Source organism: Mobula hypostoma, chromosome 21 (assembly GCF_963921235.1).
Source record: "Mobula hypostoma chromosome 21, sMobHyp1.1, whole genome shotgun sequence".
In the NCBI taxonomy this organism is placed as follows: domain Eukaryota; kingdom Metazoa; phylum Chordata; class Chondrichthyes; order Myliobatiformes; family Myliobatidae; genus Mobula; species Mobula hypostoma.
In genome coordinates, this window is record NC_086117.1 from 23,088,282 (window position 1) to 23,109,792 (window position 21,511).

The 21,511-nt window shown below is 40.0% G+C and overlaps 1 protein-coding gene across 2 annotated transcripts in view; it reads left to right on the forward strand.

The window, feature by feature from the left end:
- Nucleotides 1-21,511, forward strand: part of col27a1b (collagen, type XXVII, alpha 1b) — a 483,649-nt gene that overhangs the window by 339,271 nt on the left and 122,867 nt on the right. For both annotated transcript variants that reach the window (XR_010021219.1, XM_063073617.1), the window contains exons 29-34: nucleotides 6,919-6,972; nucleotides 7,543-7,587; nucleotides 7,715-7,759; nucleotides 11,718-11,771; nucleotides 18,344-18,397; nucleotides 20,760-20,813. Coding sequence is in view for 1 of the 2 variants with exons in the window: in XM_063073617.1 (XP_062929687.1) it covers nucleotides 6,919-6,972; nucleotides 7,543-7,587; nucleotides 7,715-7,759; nucleotides 11,718-11,771; nucleotides 18,344-18,397; nucleotides 20,760-20,813 (306 nt within the window). In the remaining variant the exon portion in view is untranslated. The remainder of the gene's footprint in view (nucleotides 1-6,918; nucleotides 6,973-7,542; nucleotides 7,588-7,714; nucleotides 7,760-11,717; nucleotides 11,772-18,343; nucleotides 18,398-20,759; nucleotides 20,814-21,511) is intronic.

Consider the following 21,511-nt stretch of genomic DNA (forward strand, 5'->3'; position numbering starts at 1 on the left):
AGGAATCTTTTTCTTACTCAGAGGGTGGTTGAAGTTTGGAATTAATTCCTGCAAGAAGCTGATGAGCATACTCAATTAATGGTATGAAGTTGTCTGAAGTTTATACATTTTTCATAACCAAAAGTTTTAAAGAATATGGAGTCACAATGAGTGAATGACGTTTGGTTGCGAGATTACCACCATCTCAGTGGGAAAGCTTGAGAAGCAAATTGGCCATTTTTTGTCCCCTTTTTGTTGGACTGACTTTTCAAATACTGCCAACGTTGTCAGTCAGACCAGTCAGGAAATTACAGGGCTGTATAAGATTATCCGGACAGACTGTAGATGAGACTTGAATCAGAATCAGGTTTAATATCAGTGGCATATGTCGTGAAACATATTGTTTGGAGGCAGCAGTACAGAATAAAAGTCAAGTCAAATCAAGTCATTTTTTATTGTCATTTCAACAGTACAGAACACAGTAAAAATGAGACAATGTTTTCCAGGACCATGGTGCTACATGAAACAATACAAAAACTACACTGAACTACGTAAGAAAAAAACGCAAAAACTACACTAGACTACAGACCTATCCAGGACTGCATAAAGTGCACAAAACAGTGCAGGCACTACAATAAAAAACTATTAAGTTACACTAAGAAATACTTGTGTACATATGCAGTACATAATTAAATAATGTGCAAAAGGAGAACAATAAAGGAAAGTGATGAGGTAATGGGTTCATTGTCCATTCAGGTGGTGGTGAGAAGCTGTTCCTAAAATGTTCGATGTGTATATGCAGCCTCCTGCACCGGATGGTAGCAATGAGAAGAGGGCATGTCCTGGGCGATGGGCGTCCTTAATGATGCCCTTTTGAGGCATCGCCTTCTGAAAATCTCCTCGATGCTTGGGAGACGTGCCCGTGGTGGAGATGGCTGAGTTTGCAACTTTCTGCAGCTTTTTTCAATCCTGTGCAGTGGCCCGTCCATGCCAGTGATGCAAAGAGTTGGAATGCCTCCACTATACATCTGCAGAAATTTAGGAGAGTCTTTGGTAACATACCAAGTCTCCTCAAGCTCCTAATGAAATATAGCCCCTGTTGTGCCTTCTTTGTAACTGCATCAATATGTTGGGTCCAGGACAGATCCTCAGAGATGTTGACACCCAGAAACTTGAAACTGCTCATCCTTTCCACCTCTGATCCCTCGATGAGGACTGGTCTGAGTTCCTTAGATTTCCCATTCCTGCAGTCCACAATCAATTCCTTGGTCTTATTTACGTTGAGTACAACGTTGTTGTTTCCACACCACTCAGCCAGATGATCTATCTTGCTCCTGTACGCCTCCTCATCACCATCTGAGGTTCTATAAACAATAGTTGTGTCATCGGCAAATTTACAGATGGTGTTTGAGCTGTGCCTAGCCACATAGTCGTGGGTGTAGAGAAAGTAGAACATTGGGCTAAGCACGCATCCCTGAGGTGTGCCAGTGTTGATTGTCAGCAAGGAGGTGTTACTTACGATCTGCACTGACTGTAGTCTCCTGGTGAGGAAATCAAGGATCCAGTTGCAGAGGGAGGTACAGAGGCCCAGGCTTTGGAGCTTGTTGATTAGAACTGAGGGTACGATGGTGTTAAACGCTGAGCTGTAAACAATAAACATCAGCCTGAAGTAGGTATTGCTATTATCCGGGTGATCCAAGGCCAAGCGGAGAGCTAGTGAGATTGCACCCACTGTAGACCTAGTTCGGCAATAGGCAAATTGCAGTGGGTCCAGATCCTTAATTAGGCCGGAGCTGGTTCTGGCCATAATCCCTTCATCACATTAGATGTGAGTGCAACTGGGTGATAGTCGTTGAGACAGCTCACCCTGCTCTTCTTGGGCACTGGTACGATTGACGCCCATTTGAAGCAGGTGGGAATCTCTGATGACAGCAGTGAGTGTTTGAAGATGTCCTTGAACACTCCCGCCAGTTAGTTAGCACAGCTTTTCAGTGGCCTGACGCCTTAAGAGGGTTCACCCTCAAGAAAGGTATTCTGACATCGGCCTCCAAGACAGATCAAAGGGTCACAAGGAGCTGCAGGGATTTGCACAGGTGTGGTTTTAATTGCCCTTTCGAAGCGTGCATATTCATGATGTGGCATTTTGCCTTGTGGAAAGTAATGTCCTGCAAGCCCTGCCAGAGCCCTCACTGCCTTAATAATACAAAAATATGAAATGATTTTACTTCCCAAGACTCATTATATTGATAAGAATAAAATATACAAGTGAGTTACATAAACTTATTTGTACCATGGGATGAAAATATTCCAACAGCCACAATAAATCAGAACCAAAAGTGGTTTTCTAAATATATTACTTCACAGATTTAAATCTCTTTTAATTCAGCAATATAATTCTCAGTTCTGCTGTCTTCATTGCTTTGTTTCTGTTCTGAGATGCCATCTGAAAATTGTTACACTCTTATGTTTTCCCTTCATCCTTACTTGTGTCGTACCTTCATCTGCAATTCTATCCTTTTTTTTTGCTCGACAGATTGAAATGGCAGTCATTTCATGTTTTTTTTATGACAAGGCAGTTCCTGAGTTGCCCCAGTCCCATCTGTCTGACATTCCACCCCCCGCACCCCCGCCTCTCCACCATGTTAATCTCGGTATTTCTGGCAGTCTCTTTCAGTCAAGCCTGCCAAAAATAGAGGGGCGGTTTCTTTACCCTGCATGGTTTCTCCCATCAATCTGGCAGTTTCTCTTGAGTTTGTTATTATGGTTCTCTTTAAAGTGATCAATATAGCAGATAAAAAGGAATTGAGTTAAATTAAGTAACACTAACCCATACTATTCAGCCCTTCACATTACTCATCTATGATGTCAAGTGTGATTCTGCAGTCACCGCTCACTGTGTGGGTAAAATTATACTTATTCCTTGTCCCACGTGCTTCAAGCAAGAGCTTAACGTTCACCAGCTCTGAAAACCTGCAATAACGCCCTTCAGAAATGTTACAGATTCAAGGCAGAGCAAAAGAGGAGTTTTCTCTAAAACAACACACATAAAAATTGTTGGTGAACGCTGCAGGCCAGACAGCATCTTTAGGAAGAAGTACAGTCGAAGTTTCGGGCCGAGACCCTTCGTCAGGACTAACTGAAAGAAGAGATAGTAAGAGATTTGAAAGTGGGAGGGGGAGATCCGAAATGATAGGAGAAGACACAGGCGGTTGGTCTTACAAAGGTCGAAAGATGACATCTCTATAAATTCTCCTGTTTACAACCCTGATTGAGTTATTTATGACCCAATTTGTAAACCAAAAGTACCCCTTCAATTTTCAGTTCTGTATACTGTGTATTCACTCTGCAAGTACACTTATTTCCATTGATCCAGTAGACCCTCGGTATTTATGTTGGAATATGCAGATACTCTGTTCAGATTCATTCTTGCCATTTCTGCATATTCAATTTCTTCAGATTGGGAAGTATACTACAAGACCAACTCTTTATTTAAATCTGGAATAATGCAAAAGAAAGCACATGCACAGCCTCAAAAACCAGCAAATTTAATCATCAGATTGTTAGAATTTCATCAGTTTTTGTGTTTTAACATTTTTTGCGCCTTTTTACATGGTTTGTGATTGTTCCAAGCATTCTAACAAAGCTTTCACACTTTGGTGATTAAGATCATATCACATAGAATTGGCCCATTCAGCCCATCGAGTCTGCTCCACCATTCAATCATGGCTGATATATTTTCCCTATCAACCACATTCTCCGCATTTCTCCCCATAACCTTGACGCCCCTACTAATTAAGAACTTATCAACCAGTGCTTTAAGTATACCCAATGACTTGGCCTCCACAGTGCTTGAGTCAGACTCCACACAGTGATAATATAGCTTTCCTATTTAAAATAACAGTACATTTCTAACAGCAGATTCTGAAAGTTTACTTCCTGTTTAGACTGCCTCACAAATTAAATTCCTGTTATATTTGTCAGTCACTTCAACTCATAATCCTTTGGTCCTTTGGTAGTAAGAAACTGCATTTCTAGATGGAAAGCCTGCAGAAATATTCCCCCAAATGTCACGGCCGGATGGAAATGCGTGCAAAATGTTCACAAGGCAAATAAACAGATGAAGATGGAGTTAGTTCCAATCAAGTAATGAGATGCAAAAGCCCTGTGTCCTCTACAGAAAGCCAAGTAACAGCCAATCCAAATTTACATCTACAGTGCAGATGGTGATTAAAAAAATGCACCTGGGGTGTGAAAATCTTGATTGGAGCGCTGCTGTGGTAGAATTTTTAACATGCTACATTGAAAGATTAACAAGCTGGTGCTAAATTTTGCCCAGTCTTGGTCTTGTCCTGTTTTAAATAAAGCCCAGTTGCTTCTTAAAGCAGCAGCCTGATGCTTTTTTGAACGAACTGTCCGCATGGGTGATACATGCTTGCCGTAGTATTTCTTTGTTTCAGTGACGACGAAGGAAGTTTTTGACAATGCTCATTTTAAACTCCTTTTCATGAGAACTCTACAGGAATATTAATAATGTAACACTTCAGACTCTGTGAGAAACCTTTATTGATGTTGCATTCCAGTTTTTGTAATTTCACTGAGACAAAAATAAGAAATGTTCACACTTTAGTTTTATTTATTTATTTATTGGGATACGGTACAGAATAGGCCCTTCTGGTCCTACGAGCCGCATCGCCCAGCAACCCCCTAGCAGAATCACGGGACAATTTACAATGCCCGATCAACCTACTGACTGGGACATCCTTGAATTATGAGAGGAAACACATGCAGTCACAGGGAAAATCTTACAGGCAGCAATGAAAATTGAACCCTGGTCACCTGTACTGTAACGTGATGTGCTAACCACTATGCTACCAAATGGTTAAGGTGTTGGTCTAGTGATCTGAATGTCGCTAGTTCAAGCCTCAGCTGAGGCCCTGTGTTGTGTCCTTGAGCAAGGCACTTAACTACACATTGCACTGCGACGACACCGGTGCCAAGCTGTATCCGCCCTAGTGCCCTCCCTTGGATAACATCCGTGTCGTGGAAAGGGAAGACTTGCAGCATGGGTAACTGCCGGTCTTCCATACAACCTTGCCCAGGCCTGCGCTCTGGAAACCTTCCAAGTCGCAAATCCATGGTCTCACGAGACTAATGGATGCCTGTTATGCTACCGTGATCTAGCCTGAGGAAGATCTTTCTCGTCTTCATTTTATTTTGACTATATACTTGGACTATATAAATGGCAAACCACTTCTGCAGAAAAAATTGTGAAGAACAGTCATGGTCAAGGGCCACGGTTGCCCATGTTATACAACGTGGTACGTGATAACGATGCTGATATTTGGTACTCAAAGTACTCTGTGTAATTATCTGATATTGATTGTATCTTAACTACTTGTTAAAGGACTTGATTGCCAGATTTTCTTGAGTTAGAGTTTTTGGAATAATTAAATGTAGGTGAGGAGTCCTTGCTATTTGTATGGTGGTGGCATCCGTTAGTCTTGCGAGACCATGGATCTGCACCTGGAAAGTCTTCACTCTCCAGGGCGCCGGCCTGGGCAAGGGTGTATGGAAGACCGGCATTTGCCCATGCAGCAAGTCTCCCCTCTCCATGCCACCGACGTTGTCCAAAGGAAGCGCAAGGGCTGATACAGTTTGGCACCAGTGTCGTCGCAGGAGTTGCCACAACAAGGTTGAAGGCAACGTCGGACTGCTTTAGGGACTCCAGCTCCGGATTTGTCCTCGGGGTTTACTCCCGAAGCCTTTCCCATGAGTGGGTATGGCCGCAAGGCAGCAGAGGTTTGAAATCAGAGTTTTCCCTCTCTTAGATGGACTGCTTTCCCAGGCTGACAAGCTCCATCTACCTGAATCACTGGTTTTAAGGTGCCTGGAACCGCCTTCGCCCCTTCTCCTGTCAGTAGAAACAGTTCCGCCGGGCTTAGAGGCTAAGCCACACGAGAAGGCCAGGAGTTAGACTTGGTTGTCAGAGGCTATTTGAGACGCATGCCGTGAGGAGCACTTTTAGGTAAAGGGAGCTTGTCCCTACTACCACTCCTCGGCTTGACAACCTTGGATTTGTATTTGTATACCATTCTATCAAATCATCAGATTCAGATTTTTGTTTGGGTTCCCAATTGTATATTTAAAAAAACTGAAAACTTTAAAAATGTAGAACATAGTATTTACAGCTCGAAGTGATATGGTTTCATAAATGATGACTTACATTCTAAATCAAAAATACAAAACACATGCTGTAAAACCAGGAGACACAGGAACCAAAGATAATTTGTAGCTTACAGAAAATATTCACAGTGGTTTATACTCGTTGTGCTCTGAATATAAAATATACAATTTCTTTTGAGTACAGATTTATAAAAAGAAAATTCGCTAAATATCAAAACTTGGCCATTAGTACTTGGGCTTTCTAAAACTCTATCTACAAAAGTGTTCACCCGTCCTGACGAAGGGTCTCGGCCTGAAACGTCGACTGCGCCTCTTTCTATAGATGCTGCTTGGCCTGCTGCGTTCACCAGCAACTTTGATGTATGTTGCTTGAATTTCCAGCATCTGCAGAATTCCTGTTGTTCACATTCATATTAGTGTCAAACAGTCTATTTCTTGGTAGGCAGTGCTCTAGTTTTGATGCAAATTTTCACTGAATCCTTGAAAGGATTAACCATTTATGTTGGCAGCAGGTCACAGAATGAAATGCCACTGTTTCTGATGACTGATAAAATTAGCTTCTGATAGGAAATGAAATAAATGGGAGGGAAGGGAGATGAAAAGAGGGAAAAAGAAGACCAATAAATGAATAATCCAGGATGTTGTACAAATAGGGATTAAAAATGAAATTGAGGAAGAATCCAAGCCTGTGCTGAGACTAAAGTTGGAAGTGCGAGAGAGACACCTGCTGTTCAAATAATCTCCTCTGTCTTTCAGGGTGCAAGAGGTTCTGACGGTCCTACGGGGGAGCCGGGGTCACCAGGTATCAAGGTATGTAATTACAAGATTATATGGAAGCAATAACCCAATCTGAGCCCTGTATTCCTTCATTTTAGGGACAAAAATATTCATTCAGTGTTACGTCTTCAAAGTGGAGATGAATACATTTAAAATATTTTTAACTTTCTTTTTGAAGTTTACTGTTTACTCAGCGGTTTCCAGAATGTTTGCAAGACTTCTTTCAGTACCTGTTACATTATTTTAACTTCTCCCATGCTGCTTATCATGTAAAAGGAAGTTAGCTATTAACGCTCCTTAATGTTATGTAATGGCTCTGAGACAAGGGTTTTCTTTCTGCAAGCACTTTTATGTGTAGTTGGGAACATACCATAAATAACTTGTACCTAGCAATGTGTTCACAAATAAATATTGGTAATACTTTCAATGAGAGTTAACTTATTGAAGGGACTTGCCATTCAATCCAAGAGCTGTATTCAGGGTGTTAGATAAATAAGCCATCTCCTCTATAAGTTGCCGTGTTGTTTAAGATATGAATGAGTTTAAAACTATGATTGCTTCAATTAATAAACGTTATTAACTTTGTTTCTTTCTCTATGACAGGGATCTGTAGGGGATCCAGGACGTACTGGACGAGGTGGGCATCAGGTAAGTGAAGCCAAAGAGGCAACCCAGTATTTTTAATTTTATTTAATATTTATCCCAGGTATGTACATCCTTTAATGCCAAAACACAAAACTTATAAGATGTTTGAAATCCATGTACTTATTTTCAGGGGAAAAGAGGAGAACCAGGAAAGACAGGATCACGCGGATTTCCAGTATGTATTTAAAGCCTTTGAATAACAATTTATGAACCAATAAAAATACTAAGTTAAAGTAAAGACAACTTTCGAGATCTCTAATTGTCCTGAGAAAACATTCTGCAATGGCCAAAAAGTCCTAAAACTTTAACTAAAGAGGAACCTTGTGAATAATGGGACCTCAGATAAAATTGATTACATTTGATATTTAAATGCTATTGTTTATCATTTTGGAAATCTACAAAATTGTTTTTGTCATTTATCAGAATGAACCCAGAAAACATATGTGGGAGGAGGTGTGAGGAATGATCCTTGCTGGTGACGGTTTCCATCCAAATCCACACATGCTTGATATTTTGGTGTAGAAATTTAATAATACAGTGCATGTTTCTTGGATAAGAAACAGGTGCCAAACGGCCCAAAGTGATATGCATGCTTTCAATCCACACGGGGACAACATTGATTAGAAATTTCAAATACCATTTCAAAAAGCAAAGGAAAAGTTTTGCCAGGGGCCTGGCTTACATTTATCTGGGCATTATTGTTTTGCTATTCGTGGGAGCACATTTTTTACTGCTTGCTGGCAGTGCAATAGTACCTATATAGAGTCACAGAAAAGTACAGCTCAGAAACAGACCCCTTGGCCCATCTAGTCCACGCTGAAACCATTTAAAGTACCTACTCCCATCGATCTGCTCTGGGACTGTAGCCCTCCATATCCCAGCCATTCATGAACCTATCCACACTTCTCTTAAACATTGAAATTGAGCTCGTATGCACCACTTGAGTTGGCAGCTCATTCCACGCTTCGACGACCCTCTGAGTGAAGAAAGTTCCCCTTATGTTCCCTTTAAACTTTTCACCTTTCACCCTTAATCCATGACCTTTAGCTGTAGTCCCACCCAACCTCAGTGGAAAAAGCCTGCTTGCACTTACCCTATCTATACCCCTCATAATTTTGTACACCTCTATCAAAATCTCCCCTCAATCTTCTACATTCCAAAGAATAAAGTCCTAACCTATTCAATCTTGGACAATAAACCACTTTGAAAACACTGCAATTTTGAAAAATGCAAAAGCAAATTAAAGTTTTCTTTTGTGCCTTGATTCTATATTAAAGCTAATCCTTACTGACATGCTGACTCTTCGATATACTTATTTCCATAACATAGGGAACTAGCTGGAAGATCCTGCCTCTTCTCCCAGTCAACAAGCAACCTCAGGTGGTGATAACATTCAGATCTTCAAAGTAATTAACAAATAAAGTCAGCAGACCAGTTTTAACTCTTTACTCCATTGGCTTCTTCAAGCTCCATTACCCACAAGCGTAGACACGTCATGCCTGAGTTTGGGTGTAATTCAAATCTGGGCCTGAATTTAATCCACACCTCTTTGTTACCAATTAGCGACTGTAATTTTGTATATTTATAGTCCATATTTTGGGAATTTGATTCTAATTGGAACCAATGGCCCATTAGAAGTAAGTTATAACTCAAAGCATGATGTTTGGCCTCCACCCAGAACTGAGAAATGTCAAGCAGTGAGATATTCTGAATGGCTATAAAATGGTATCCTCTCTATGTTTTGATTTGATTACAAAATAGATATTTGAGAAGAGCCTTAAGCATTAAAGCTCATATCTAATCTGAAATGATTTGAGGCAAATGTGTTTTAAGAAATGGATTTCTATATAATGTTTTAAAACCTACTTTTAGTATAAAAATACGATTTGCATATATTTATAGAATAAATTATTAAATAGTTTGGCCAAAATATATTAAATTACTCAACCTAAACAAAAATGACAGAATATTCTTTAAATTATAATTTATGTTGAAGATGTTAAAATATCTAAAATCTATGGCTGTGTTTAACTCAACTTAATGAATAGGTTGGTTTTCCAAGTATCTAAATCTGGATAGCTCAGGAACATTGTATGCTTGGATCAGGATTTCACTTTAAGGTTTTTAGTTGGACCTTATACATTAAGAAAAAACTGAAAGTGGTTAGGTAAATTAATATCTAAAGCCTGCATTACCATTTCTTTTTTTACTGTTATGCATGGTTTAGAGTAGGATTCAATGAAAAATAGTTAGGTGGAACAGTGTGCTAAATTTTAATAAATTTAAATATTATACTTATTTGTTCCACCTAGCAGACATTAACAGCAAGTATGTGCATTGGTGCTTTCAGTACCAGGCTAATTCACGCTGCTTAAGACAATATAAATTCATCAGGGTTTACTTCTGGTTACAGTCCATTCAGTTTCCTTCCTAGTTTTCTTTTTATTCCCCCAATGGAATTCTCTGCCAATAGGGATCAGCTTTGTTTTTCTCTGTACCACCTTCACTGAAGGTGAGATTCGAGCCGGACTCTGTGTAGGGTAAATTCAGCAATTTTCCCAGTTAAGGTATTCCTCTTTACCCGTTGCTTCCTCCTCCAGTGTTTCAACTAAGTCCCGCTTTGTCATCACTCAGGTTCCTTTTCACTTTGGCCATGGCTACACCAATTAAACTGCACTAATACAGTAATATAACTATGCTATTCAGTGATTGAAAAGCAAAAATCAATGAATGCTGGATATTTGATATTAAAATAAAGAGTTTGCTGACTTAGATACCCATTTCCCTCTAAACTAGGGGTTCCCAACCTGCGGTCCACAGACCCCTTGCTTAATGGTGTTGGCCCATGGCATAAAGAAGCTTGGGAACCCCCCACTGTAAACCTTTCTTATCCATATACCTGGTCCAATCACCTTTTACATGTTGTTAATATACCTGCCAACAGCAAGATTCAAATTTGCCTAAATAACAACCCTTCCATTCCCATCAAGTGAAAGGCAGAGCTTGATCCTACATGAGCTCCCATAGCTACACATTCAATTTGAAGGGTAAGTTGAGTTCAGGAAGTTAATCAATGTTGAAAACAAGTTCAGCCCTAATGAAGGAGTTGGTGGTGGCAAGTTGTCCTGAAACAACTTATTCTGAAGTATAAATTATCCATTTTTAAAAGTCTATACTGAATTTGCATCTGTAATCCTTCAAAACATTGTATTCAAGAAAAGAGCATTTTATGGGATAATATTCTTCTCTCACCCGCCTAGTTATTTTGTCACATTTTTTAATCATCTTCCAGTAGAACCACTATCATTATTATCAAAAGTTTGAGAAAGTTTCCATGAAATCTAAAAAGGAAAAGATCACAGATTCTCCAGAATTTATAATGTGACCAATTTTATCTTCATTTCCTCGGGCATAAATAAACATATCTATGAAAGGACATCTTTCTTTGTAAGAGAATTTGAAGAAATCTACTACTTTGAATAATTTCCAAAAAAAGCTGTGGGAGCATTAGAGAGATTTGATTGTTTTAGTTCAGAAGATGGTAACCCCAATCGATCCAGATGTAGAAGGGAAAAGAAATGACCATAGATCAACATGAGCATGGACCAAACTGAGTTATATATACTTCACATGCAAAATGCTGGAAGAACTCAGCAGGCCAGGCAGCATCTATGGAAAAGAATAAGCAGTCGACGTTTTGGGCCAAGACCCTTCATCAGGACTGGAAAGGAAGGAGAGAAGTCAGATTAAGAAGGTGGGGGTTAAGGAGAAAAAAGTACAAGTTGGCAGGTGATAGGTGAAACCGGGAGAGGGGGAGGGGCTGTAGTAAAGAGCAGGGAAGTTGATTGGTGAAAGAGATAAAGGGCTGGAGAAGGGGGGAATCTGATAGAAGAGGACAAAAGACCATGAAAGAAAGGGAAGGGGGAGAAGCACCAGAGGGAGGTGATGGCAGGTAAGGAGATAAGGTAAGAGAGGGAAACTAGAATGAGAAATGGTGATGGAAAGGGGGGCAATTACTGGAAGTTTGAGGAATTGACATTCATGCCATCAGGTTGGAGGCTATATACTTCTTCATATTTAAGTACCCTACTTAACTGTGTAATTGAAAATGAACAATCACTTTGTTGTTACAGGGTATACCAGGACCTTCTGGTCCTCCAGGTATAAAAGGAGTTCCAGGTGAACCAGTAAGTATCTTTATCATTGCCTAATGGAAGCATAGCTATAGGAAATACTAACAGAAAAGAGGAGACATATAGATGGTTTTCAGTATATGCATTACACATATTATGCCATGATATATTTTAACGTACTGTATAAACTGGGATCATTCCGTTTTGCTCTAGCACTCCATCCTCTATAGTGTACAAGCCAACATTCCAGTTGTCTTAATTGTTAGCACGTTAAATTTCTGTGATTCTGGGAAGAGGACACCAATCACAATGCCATTCAGACACTTAGTTCCTCCTCAAAATGGTGTTTCCGTCCAACAGACTTGAAAATGTTTCTCTCAGTTTCTTCAACTCTCATTAAAGTTCAAAGGAAATGTACTATCAAAGTACATGTGGGTCAGCATGTTCTACCCTGAGGTTCATTTTCTTGCAGGCATTCACAGTAACTGCAAGGAAACCTCACACAACGACAAACAACCAATGTGTAAAATACAACAAACTGTGCAAATGCATTTGAAATAATAATAATAATAATAATAAATAAATAAGCAGTAAATATCAAGAACATTAGTTGTAGAATCCTTGAAAGTGAGTCCATAGGTTGTGGGAACAGTTCAGTGTTGGGGTGAGTGAAGTTTAGTGAAGTTATCCCCTCTGGTTCAAGCGCCTGATGTTTGAGGGGTAATAACTGTCCCTGAACCTGGTGATGTGGATCCTGAGTCTCCTGTATCTTCTTCCTGACGGCAGCAGTGACAGCATGAGCCTAAATGGTGGGGGCCCTTGATCATAGATCCTGCTTTCCTACGACAGCACTCCTTGTAGATGGGGAGGGCTTTACCTGTGATTGTCTGGGCTGTATCCACTCCTTTTTGCAGGCTTTTCAATTCAACACATTGGTGTTTCCATATCAGGCTATGATACACACAGTCAGTACACTACGCATGTATAGAAGTTCGTCAAAGTTTTAGATGACATGCTGAATCTTTGCAAACTAGCTAAGTCTTCAAGGCTGATCCATAAGTCATCTCACTCATTATAGTTTTCCCCTTTTATTTTATTTCTACCCTTTGTCTATTAACTAATCATTTATCCAAAGTAATGTTACCTTTAATCTTTATCTTATGTAGTACCATTTAACCATATAACATATAACAATTACAGCATGGAAATAGGCCATCTCAGCCCTTCTAGTCCGTGCTGAACTCTTACTCTCAACTAGTCCCACCGACCTGCACTCAGCCCATAACCCTCCATTCCTTTCCTGTCCATATATCTATCCAATTTAACTTTAAACGACAACATCGAACCTGCCTCAACCACTTCTGCTGGAAGCTCGTTCCACACAGCTACCACTCTCTGAGTAAAGAAGTTCCCCCTCATGTTACCCCTAAGCTTTTGCCCTTTAACTCTCAACTCATGTCCTCTTGTTTGAATCTCCCCCACTCTCAATGGAAAAAGCCTATCCACGTCAACTCTATCTATCCCCCTCATAATTTTAAATACCTCTATCAAGTCCCCCCTCAACCTTCTACGCTCCAAAGAATAAAGACCCAACTTGTTCAACCTTTGTCTATAACTTAGGAGATGAAACCCAGGTAACATTCTAGTAAGTCATAACTTGAATGTGGCAACAGCGGATATTCTTCGAAATTCAAAAATACTGCACTATTAGTTCACCAATATCTACTGTGTCACAAGTGCCCTCAAAGAATATTAACAAATTTATTAAGCATAAATTTGCCTTAATAAAACCATATTTACCCGTTTCTTCATGAAATACCTTTACAAGTATTCTTGTACCAGGTTCTTCAGATTAGTTTCAAATATTTTCCTGATAACTAATGTTAGGCTCACTGCTCTGTAGTTCCCAATTTAGTTTCTCCCTTCTCTATTAAATAAAGGCTTTACATTTGCTGCCTTCCTTTTTACCAGAATATCGCTGGAACCTCTCCAGAATCCAAGGAATGTGGAAGCTGACAACCGAGGCATCCACTATCACTACAGCCAATTACTTTAGAATCCTGAGTTACTGGCCTTGCATCCCAGGAGATTTGATTATCCTTAGTTGCATTACTTTGCCAAGGACTTTCCCCTGCCATTGATTACTTTCATTTGGTCATTCTCTTTCGCCCTTCAATATCGACACCTTTTGCCATGCATTTCTAAAACTTTCCCAATTCTTTATTGCTTTTTTTTTTCAAAGCTCAAAGAAAATTTATTATCAAAATACATATATGTCACATATACAACCCTGAAATTCATTTTCTTGCAGGCATACTCAGTAAATCCACAACAGGGTCATAACCATAAAAGAATCAATGAAAGACTGCACCAGCTCAGGTGTTGAACCAGTGTGCAAAAGGCAACAAACTGTGCAAATAAAAAAAGAAAGAAAAAATAAATAATTATTGAGAACGTGAGATGAAGAGTCGTTGAAAGTGAGTCTGTTGATCGTGGGAACATTTCAATGATGGGCGGAGTGAAGTTATACCCTTTAGTTCAAGAGCCTGATGGTTGTTATAGCATGCTTAATATTTATTATCCAAAATGAATTAATTTTCTACTGGAGTCTTTATTTCTAAATGAATATTTGTTGGAAATTAAAGAATATTTCTTTTTATGACTGCCCCTACATTACTTTTAGTCTAATTAAGGAAATGATTCCTCCATTCCTTAGTTATTGGCATTGTTTAAGACTGAAGTTTCACGGATACATTTGTCATTCTCAAACCGAATGTGAACTTCTGTCCTGTTTTAACTATTCTTTCCCAAACTTTCCTTTATTAATTGCTCCTCATAACCGGATCTAAGCTTCCTATTAGATCCACTATGTACTGTTCCAGGAAATTTTCTCAATACATTCCATTTTAGCTAAGTTCCAATTCTTGGCTAATATGTTAAATACATTTTCATGATGATTTCTGTAATAATATCTTTTTTGAACAAGATAAAGTCTAAAATTAATATTTTGTAGTCCCTGTGAGCAGGCTGCAATTTTTAGAAAATCCTGGAAGTACTCGGCAGGTTCACTATCACCTGTGGAGACAGAAACTAAAGTTAACGTTTGCAATGTGTTGCTTTGCTTCCAATTTAATAAATGATAGTTGACTGGCATTTGAACTTTTTGCATCCAAGCAAAAGGTTTGAATAGAAGGTCACGTACAGGAGAAAAGAAGTGCAAAGCTTCACCATAAATAATGAATGCAAATGCTTGGAACTGATGTAGATCATTGAGATGAATGAGCTCATTGTGTTCTTGTCATAAAGCCTAGAGATCAGTTTGAAGACCTGGCAGTTAATAGTACTGAATAATAGATGGGCAGAAAGTCATACTGCACAGAAATGGACCCTTGTGCCCACCGGGTCTGTGGCAACAATCAAGAATCCACTTACTTTAATGATAAACTAATCTCATTTTATTGTCCCACCATCCACCACCACTCTACCACTTCAAATTCTACTACTTACCTATACACTAGGTTAAGATTAGGTGGCTAATTAACTTAATAACCATATGTCCTTGGATCTGTGTGAGCACTTGAAGGAAGACCAATCATCACAGAGAGAATGTATAAACTCTAAACAAACAGAACCAGAGGTCAGGATTGAACCTGGGTTGCTGGTGCAGTGAGCTAGTCCCATTGGTCATATTTGGCCCATAGCCCTCTAAACCTCTCCTACCAATGTACTTATTTTCACTTTTAAAAATCAGCATTCACGTTTTTTTATATATCCTTGGACTCCTCTGATTTCTCAACTAATTTCTATAGTATGACAACATTATCCAAATGTCCCAACAGATGTCGGATTAAAACCCATTCTTGGATGGCGTTGAACTCCTTTCAGCTAAATATTGGAAGGCCTGCAGCTCTTTCCTCATTCCTCATGCTGCCAACAAAACCATTGGCAGTCTTAACATCTTGTTTTACTCAAGCTTGTATCCATCTTTGTATCCTGTCCATTACAAACTTTATCCGACTATATCACTTCCTGTAACTCTATCTCAAAACATTAGATTAGTCAATGAAGCTTTCCTTCCTTCCTTTGATAGCTGTAGAGTTTGTTACTCGAAATTTCTCCGGACTGGCCTTCCTTTTCCCATCGTTGGTAACCATCATGCATTCCTGTCCCACAGCACTTCAAAATTCTTATCCTTGTGTTAAAATATCACTACAGTATTTTAGCACAAGTCATTGAGCCATAGACTTTTCACGTGACATCTTCTCAGCAACTAAATCCCAAAACCATACCCGCTATGTGTCTGCCAACATCTCTCCAAGGAATTTTCCTCTTTTCCCTTTCCCAAATCCCCATTTCTTTCACCATTCAGAGTCTAGATCAGTTCTCAACTTGGGGTCTAGGGACCTCTTCCTTAACAGTATTAATACACGGCATGAAGAAGGTTTGGAACCCCTGGTGTAGATTCTACTCTCGGGAATGGTCTTTCCCATTCCCTCCAGATTTGTGCCTTCTGAACGCCAACATTTCTAATCTGGCTAACCCTCTTAACTGCCTCATCTCTGACTCAGCATTCAATAATCTCTGTGAAGTGTCTGAGGATGTTTACCAATTATAGTTTTTTTTTATTTCAGAGCCAAGCTTTTGACCCCGTCATATCTGTTGGTCTCTGTTTATTCAGTTCTGTTTAGAATTTCCTCAACCTATAAACAGAAAGGCAGTTTCTAAATACAAACACACTGCCAAAATAGAAGAAAGTAGATTATTAGCTGTGTTATCATCAGCCTTTTTAACTCAAATCCATGGAAACAAGAATTAAAATATTACATCTATGCTCATTCTCCAATAACCTTCATTGAATCGTCTAACCTACATTGTGAAATAAGTTGTTCAATAATTCTGCCTTTGCTGTATTACACCTGAACCCAGTCTGCTGCGTAGAGTCTCTGCTTGTGTTCCCCACATGCCAGAATGTGCCTGGTACATAAGGAAGGGTGATCTTGATGGTTAGCCCCTGTACCCTCAGGATGAGTGGGGCATGGCCCCAGTGGTAGCTAGGCCTCAAGTCCAGAGTCCCCATTTTCAAAATGCCCCGACTGTGCTAGTCCCCTGACTGCATGCTCTCACATTCGTTTTTCTATTATGTGACTTCTTGTCAGAGGGTTTTCAAAAATAAGGAATGTAGATATATATGTAACCTAAATGTGCTGCATCACCTTTGTCTGCACCCTTTGCTTTGACATCAAAGAATCTAATAATTTTAAAGACAGATTTTCCTTCGTGAAATCACAACTGAATATTTATTGTTATTCATTTTTTTCCTCTAGTAAGCATTCCATTTATATCAAACGAAAGTTAGGCCGAATGATATTCGTTCCTTGGACATTTTCTGTGTTTTGGACTTGAGTGCACATTGAAAGAGTCAAGATTCAGGATAGTTTAATGTTATTTCCAGTACATAAATGTAAAGGAGAACAAAATAACTGTTACTCCAGATCTGATGCAGCACAAAAAAAACACAATAAGATAAATAACCCAATAATAATAAAATAAAAAGCACAATAAATATAAATACATATACATTGATTGTAAGCCCATAAAGTGATGCTAGGCACAGGAGTGTCTGTGCATAAGATGACCCTGACAGGAAACGATGATGTAGTGGTGGTGGGGGGGTGTGGTGTGGTAGCTTGGAGGGTGGAGGCATGGATCTGCTTTACTGCATGTGGAAAATAACTGCTTGTGAGTCTGGTGGTCCTGTTGTGGATGCTACGTAGTCTCCTCCATAATGGGAGTGGGACAGAGAGTCCATGAACAGGGTAGATGGGATCCTTCATGATGTTGTTGGCCTTTTCCCAGCACCTTTCTGTATATATGTCCGTGATGGCAGGGAGGCTAGTGTCAGTGATGCACTGGACAGGTTTGACTATCCATTCTAGTGCAGTTTCCATACCATGCAGTGATGTAGCATGTTAGGATGCTCTCTATTTGCATTTGTAGGACATGAGCACAGCTGAGCACAGTCCAGCTTTCTCCAGCCTTCTCAGGAAGTAGGGGTGTTGGTGAGATTTCCTGATTATGTAGGATGTCCTCTGGGACCGTGGGAGGTTTGCGAGATGTGCACACCCAGGAGAAACCGGACGAGATTAGTATTCTTAAGTTTGGTGAAGGTTTTTAATTCAGGCCAACTGTGCGGAAAGTGGGAGAGAACTAAAAGCTTTCTTCTCAAATAACCGCCTCATTATTCCACCACCACACAGGTCATCCACAGTCAGTGTAATGTGCTTGAGTTGTGAATAAACTTGGCAGGTTTGAAAATTATTTTTATGCTTGCTTTATTACACGATCTACTACTCAATGTCAGAATGCAAAAGGAAGCAGTTAAATGTCTTCAGTGATGGTGTCATCCAGTGCAGCATGTTCTTTCTCAACTTGCATCAGGCTGTGTTAGTATAAAAGACAAAAAAAAAGTGATCTTTAAAACTAAAATCCACTAGATGTATTCTTTTTTATTGTAATCTGCAATTACCCTCAAAATGCAGATCGGTTCCATCAGAGTAACCGCTTCATTAACATATTGGATTTTAAAAATTGTGAACAATTTCCGAACTCTTTTGCTTATTTTTCAGGGGCCTCCTGGACCCGAGGGAGTTATTGGAATGCTGGGAGAGATGGGCCCAAAGGTAAAGTGAAAACCATCCAAATGTTTTTTTTAAATGTATATTGCGCTGGTGAATGTCATAGTGTCGGGAAGTTGATTTTGCTTTCCATTTTTTATGTTCAGTTTCAGAAAACGTATTACAGGTCAAAATATGCATAAAATTATAGATGGATTTGTGGGCACGTGGCCAAATGGTTAAGGCATTCGACTAGCGATCTGAAGGTCGCGAGTTCGAGCCCCAGCTGAGGTAGCGTGTTGTGTCCTTGAGCAAGGCACTTAATCACACATTGCTCTGCGACAACACTGGTGCCAAGCTGTATCGGCCCTAGTGCCCTGCCCTTGGACAACCTCGGTGTCGTGGAGAGGGGAGACTTGCAGCATGGGCAACTGCTGGTCTTCCATACAACCTTGCCTAGACCTGCGCCCTGGAGAGTGAAGACTTTCCAGGCGCGGATCCATGGTCTCACAAGACTAACGGATGCCTTATATAGATGGATTTAGGGGAGGTACCAGACATAGGCTTTTTTTACGCGGAGAATGGTTGGTGCCTGGAACGCACTGCCAGAGGTGGTGGTAGAAGCTGATACAATAGGAATCTTTAAAAGATCCTTAAATAGGCACATGGGTGTAGGAAAAAAGGAGGGTTCTGGGCTGTGTAGGAGGGAAGGGTTAGATTGATTGTGCAGTAGGTTTATATAAGTTGGCAGAATATCGTGGACTGAAGAGGCCATACTCTGCTGTAGTATTCTATGTTCTTTAAATCGGATATAGCATTTATTAAATTAATTATTGAGTTTCCAGTCTGTTGCCTGAATAGTGGACAATAAGGGTAGCCCTGAATTGGTAGCTGCGGTCAGCGCAAAGTAGCAATCCCATATCTGATGTTACCCTGCTTTTAAGACTAAGATGGTCAATACAACCATCATATTGTAAATAGTATAAGTGCATGAAAAGTAGTTTATGATAGCCCAAACAACAGAAATTCTGCAGATGGTGGAAATTCAAGCAACACACATCGAAGTTGCTGGTGAACGCAGCAGGCCAGGCAGCATCTCTAGGAAGAGGTACAGTCGACATTTCAGGCCGAGACCCTTCGTCAGGACTTTCTCGGCCTGAAACGTCGACTGTACCTCTTCCTAGAGATGCTGCCTGGCCTGCTGCGTTCACCAGCAACTTTGATGTCTGTTGTTATGATAGCCCAAATTAATTCAGCTGTAGTTTTTGAACCAGTTAAAAAATTATCATATTACTCCATAAAGAATTTCAACCTAGGCCCCAGAATGGAAGGACTGGTATGTGAAAAATCCTGGTACATCGGGGCAAGTGTTAAGAAGTGTGTGTCAGAGTGAAGTGTTGGCTCTGCCCAATGTGATTACAGAGATGCTGGAACTAATTTTAGGTTCTGGCCTCATTGGCCTGTTTTAAGTGAGGTCATTCTGTGGTATGGAACAAAAAAATCTGCAAACGACTGTGAGCGGCGGGTGGCCTGTTGGCAGGCAGGTGCGTTCTGTGAGTAGACAGAAATGAAAGTCAACTGCTAGGGACTGGAATACACTTGTGGAGCCAAGGCCAGTTCTCCTCCTACTGATGCTGCAAAGTTCGTATGGAGTAAGGCATCTTTGGAGAGAGTTCTCCAACAGCTCCTTCCAGAGCACAAGTTGACCTCTCAATCTGGAAAACTGAAAATGAAATAAGGCCCTTGGGAAACATGAGGGGAAAAAAAAGAAATAACTTGCATTCTTATAATATCCTTTACTCCTCAGAGCTTTACAAAACAACTTGTAGCCAGTAAAGGTCTTTTGAAGTATCATCTCTATAAGAAACAAAACAGTCATAAATTACAACCACCAGCAGATTAGTGAAAATGGCCGTAACGAGTGTTGGTAATGCAGAAATGTGGGAGCTTTCCTGCTCTATTTTAAAAGTGCATTGTGGGATCTAATGCATCCACTTAAGATGACAAATAGTTGTAATGTCTCAACTAAAGCAAGATATCTCCGTGGGTGACTCACTGCCCGGAATGCTCTTCCTGGATCATGTGCTGGTTTGCGGGGGTCAGCGATGAACCTGGATGCACAAAGCCTCCCTTACCTGCCCATCTGAAAACCTAACCTTTCCTCTCTGGAAGCTTTTACTTCCAATACCCATTGTCAACCCCAATTTCCCAGATTTCCGCTGAGGTCTTGCATGAAGATTTAGCATATACAAAGTTTTTTTTTCCTCAGACAAGCAGAGTAGAAAGGAGTTGCTTTGTTTTGATGTATTGCATTGACTAGTTTCAACCTGTATATTCAACTGATATATTCTTATATCACCTTCTCATTTAATAATTCTTCTGGACAGCACATTGAGTCTGATTGCCATGATGTTCTATTTTTTTTTAGGGGATTCCTGGTCCTATTGGTGAGCCTGGACTCCCAGGTGAAGTCGGAGAAAAGGTACGACATTCTAATCAATTCTAGCTGAAAGTTCCATGGATAATGGAGGCTTTTGTTTTGAAGACTGGCTCTCTCATTAAAACCCATTCCAACTGGGCAGCCGGACAGAATAAGCCAGAATTACTACAGCAGGCTCCATTCTTCCTGAAAAACTTCAGTGGAAAGGGAAAGTGGACCAAATCTTTCTGAGAATAGCCCTCTGTGCTCTGAGCTTTCTTTGCAGTTAGTCAAATATGCACCTGTTTTCCATCCGGTAATACTGTAGGAACTGGTTTTTGAAAAATGCCCATTTCTAAACTTTATAAACTAAAAATAGAGAAGTAAACAGGGTATAAGTATTTACTGTAATCAGAAATAGTTAAATCTGCTATCCTAAATGGATTTTTTTTTTGTGGAGTGTTCCAGCTGAAAGAATTTGCCAACTCCTAAGTTTCTGCATTTCCAGCCTGTGTACTAGCTGCAGGCAAAGTTTATATTGCACCAGATGCAAAATGTGCAGCAGTAGAAATGTTTGAATAACAATTATCAAATTAATTCATTTAACTTTTATTTATGGTGGTTAGTCAACCACACAAGTACTTGCATGTACGCAAACATAGCTTAAAATATACTGTATTCTTCTTACTTAACACTCATCGAACTTTCCAGCAAGTTAAATGTGTGGCTTTGAATTTGAAGAATCATTCAGCCATTCAGAG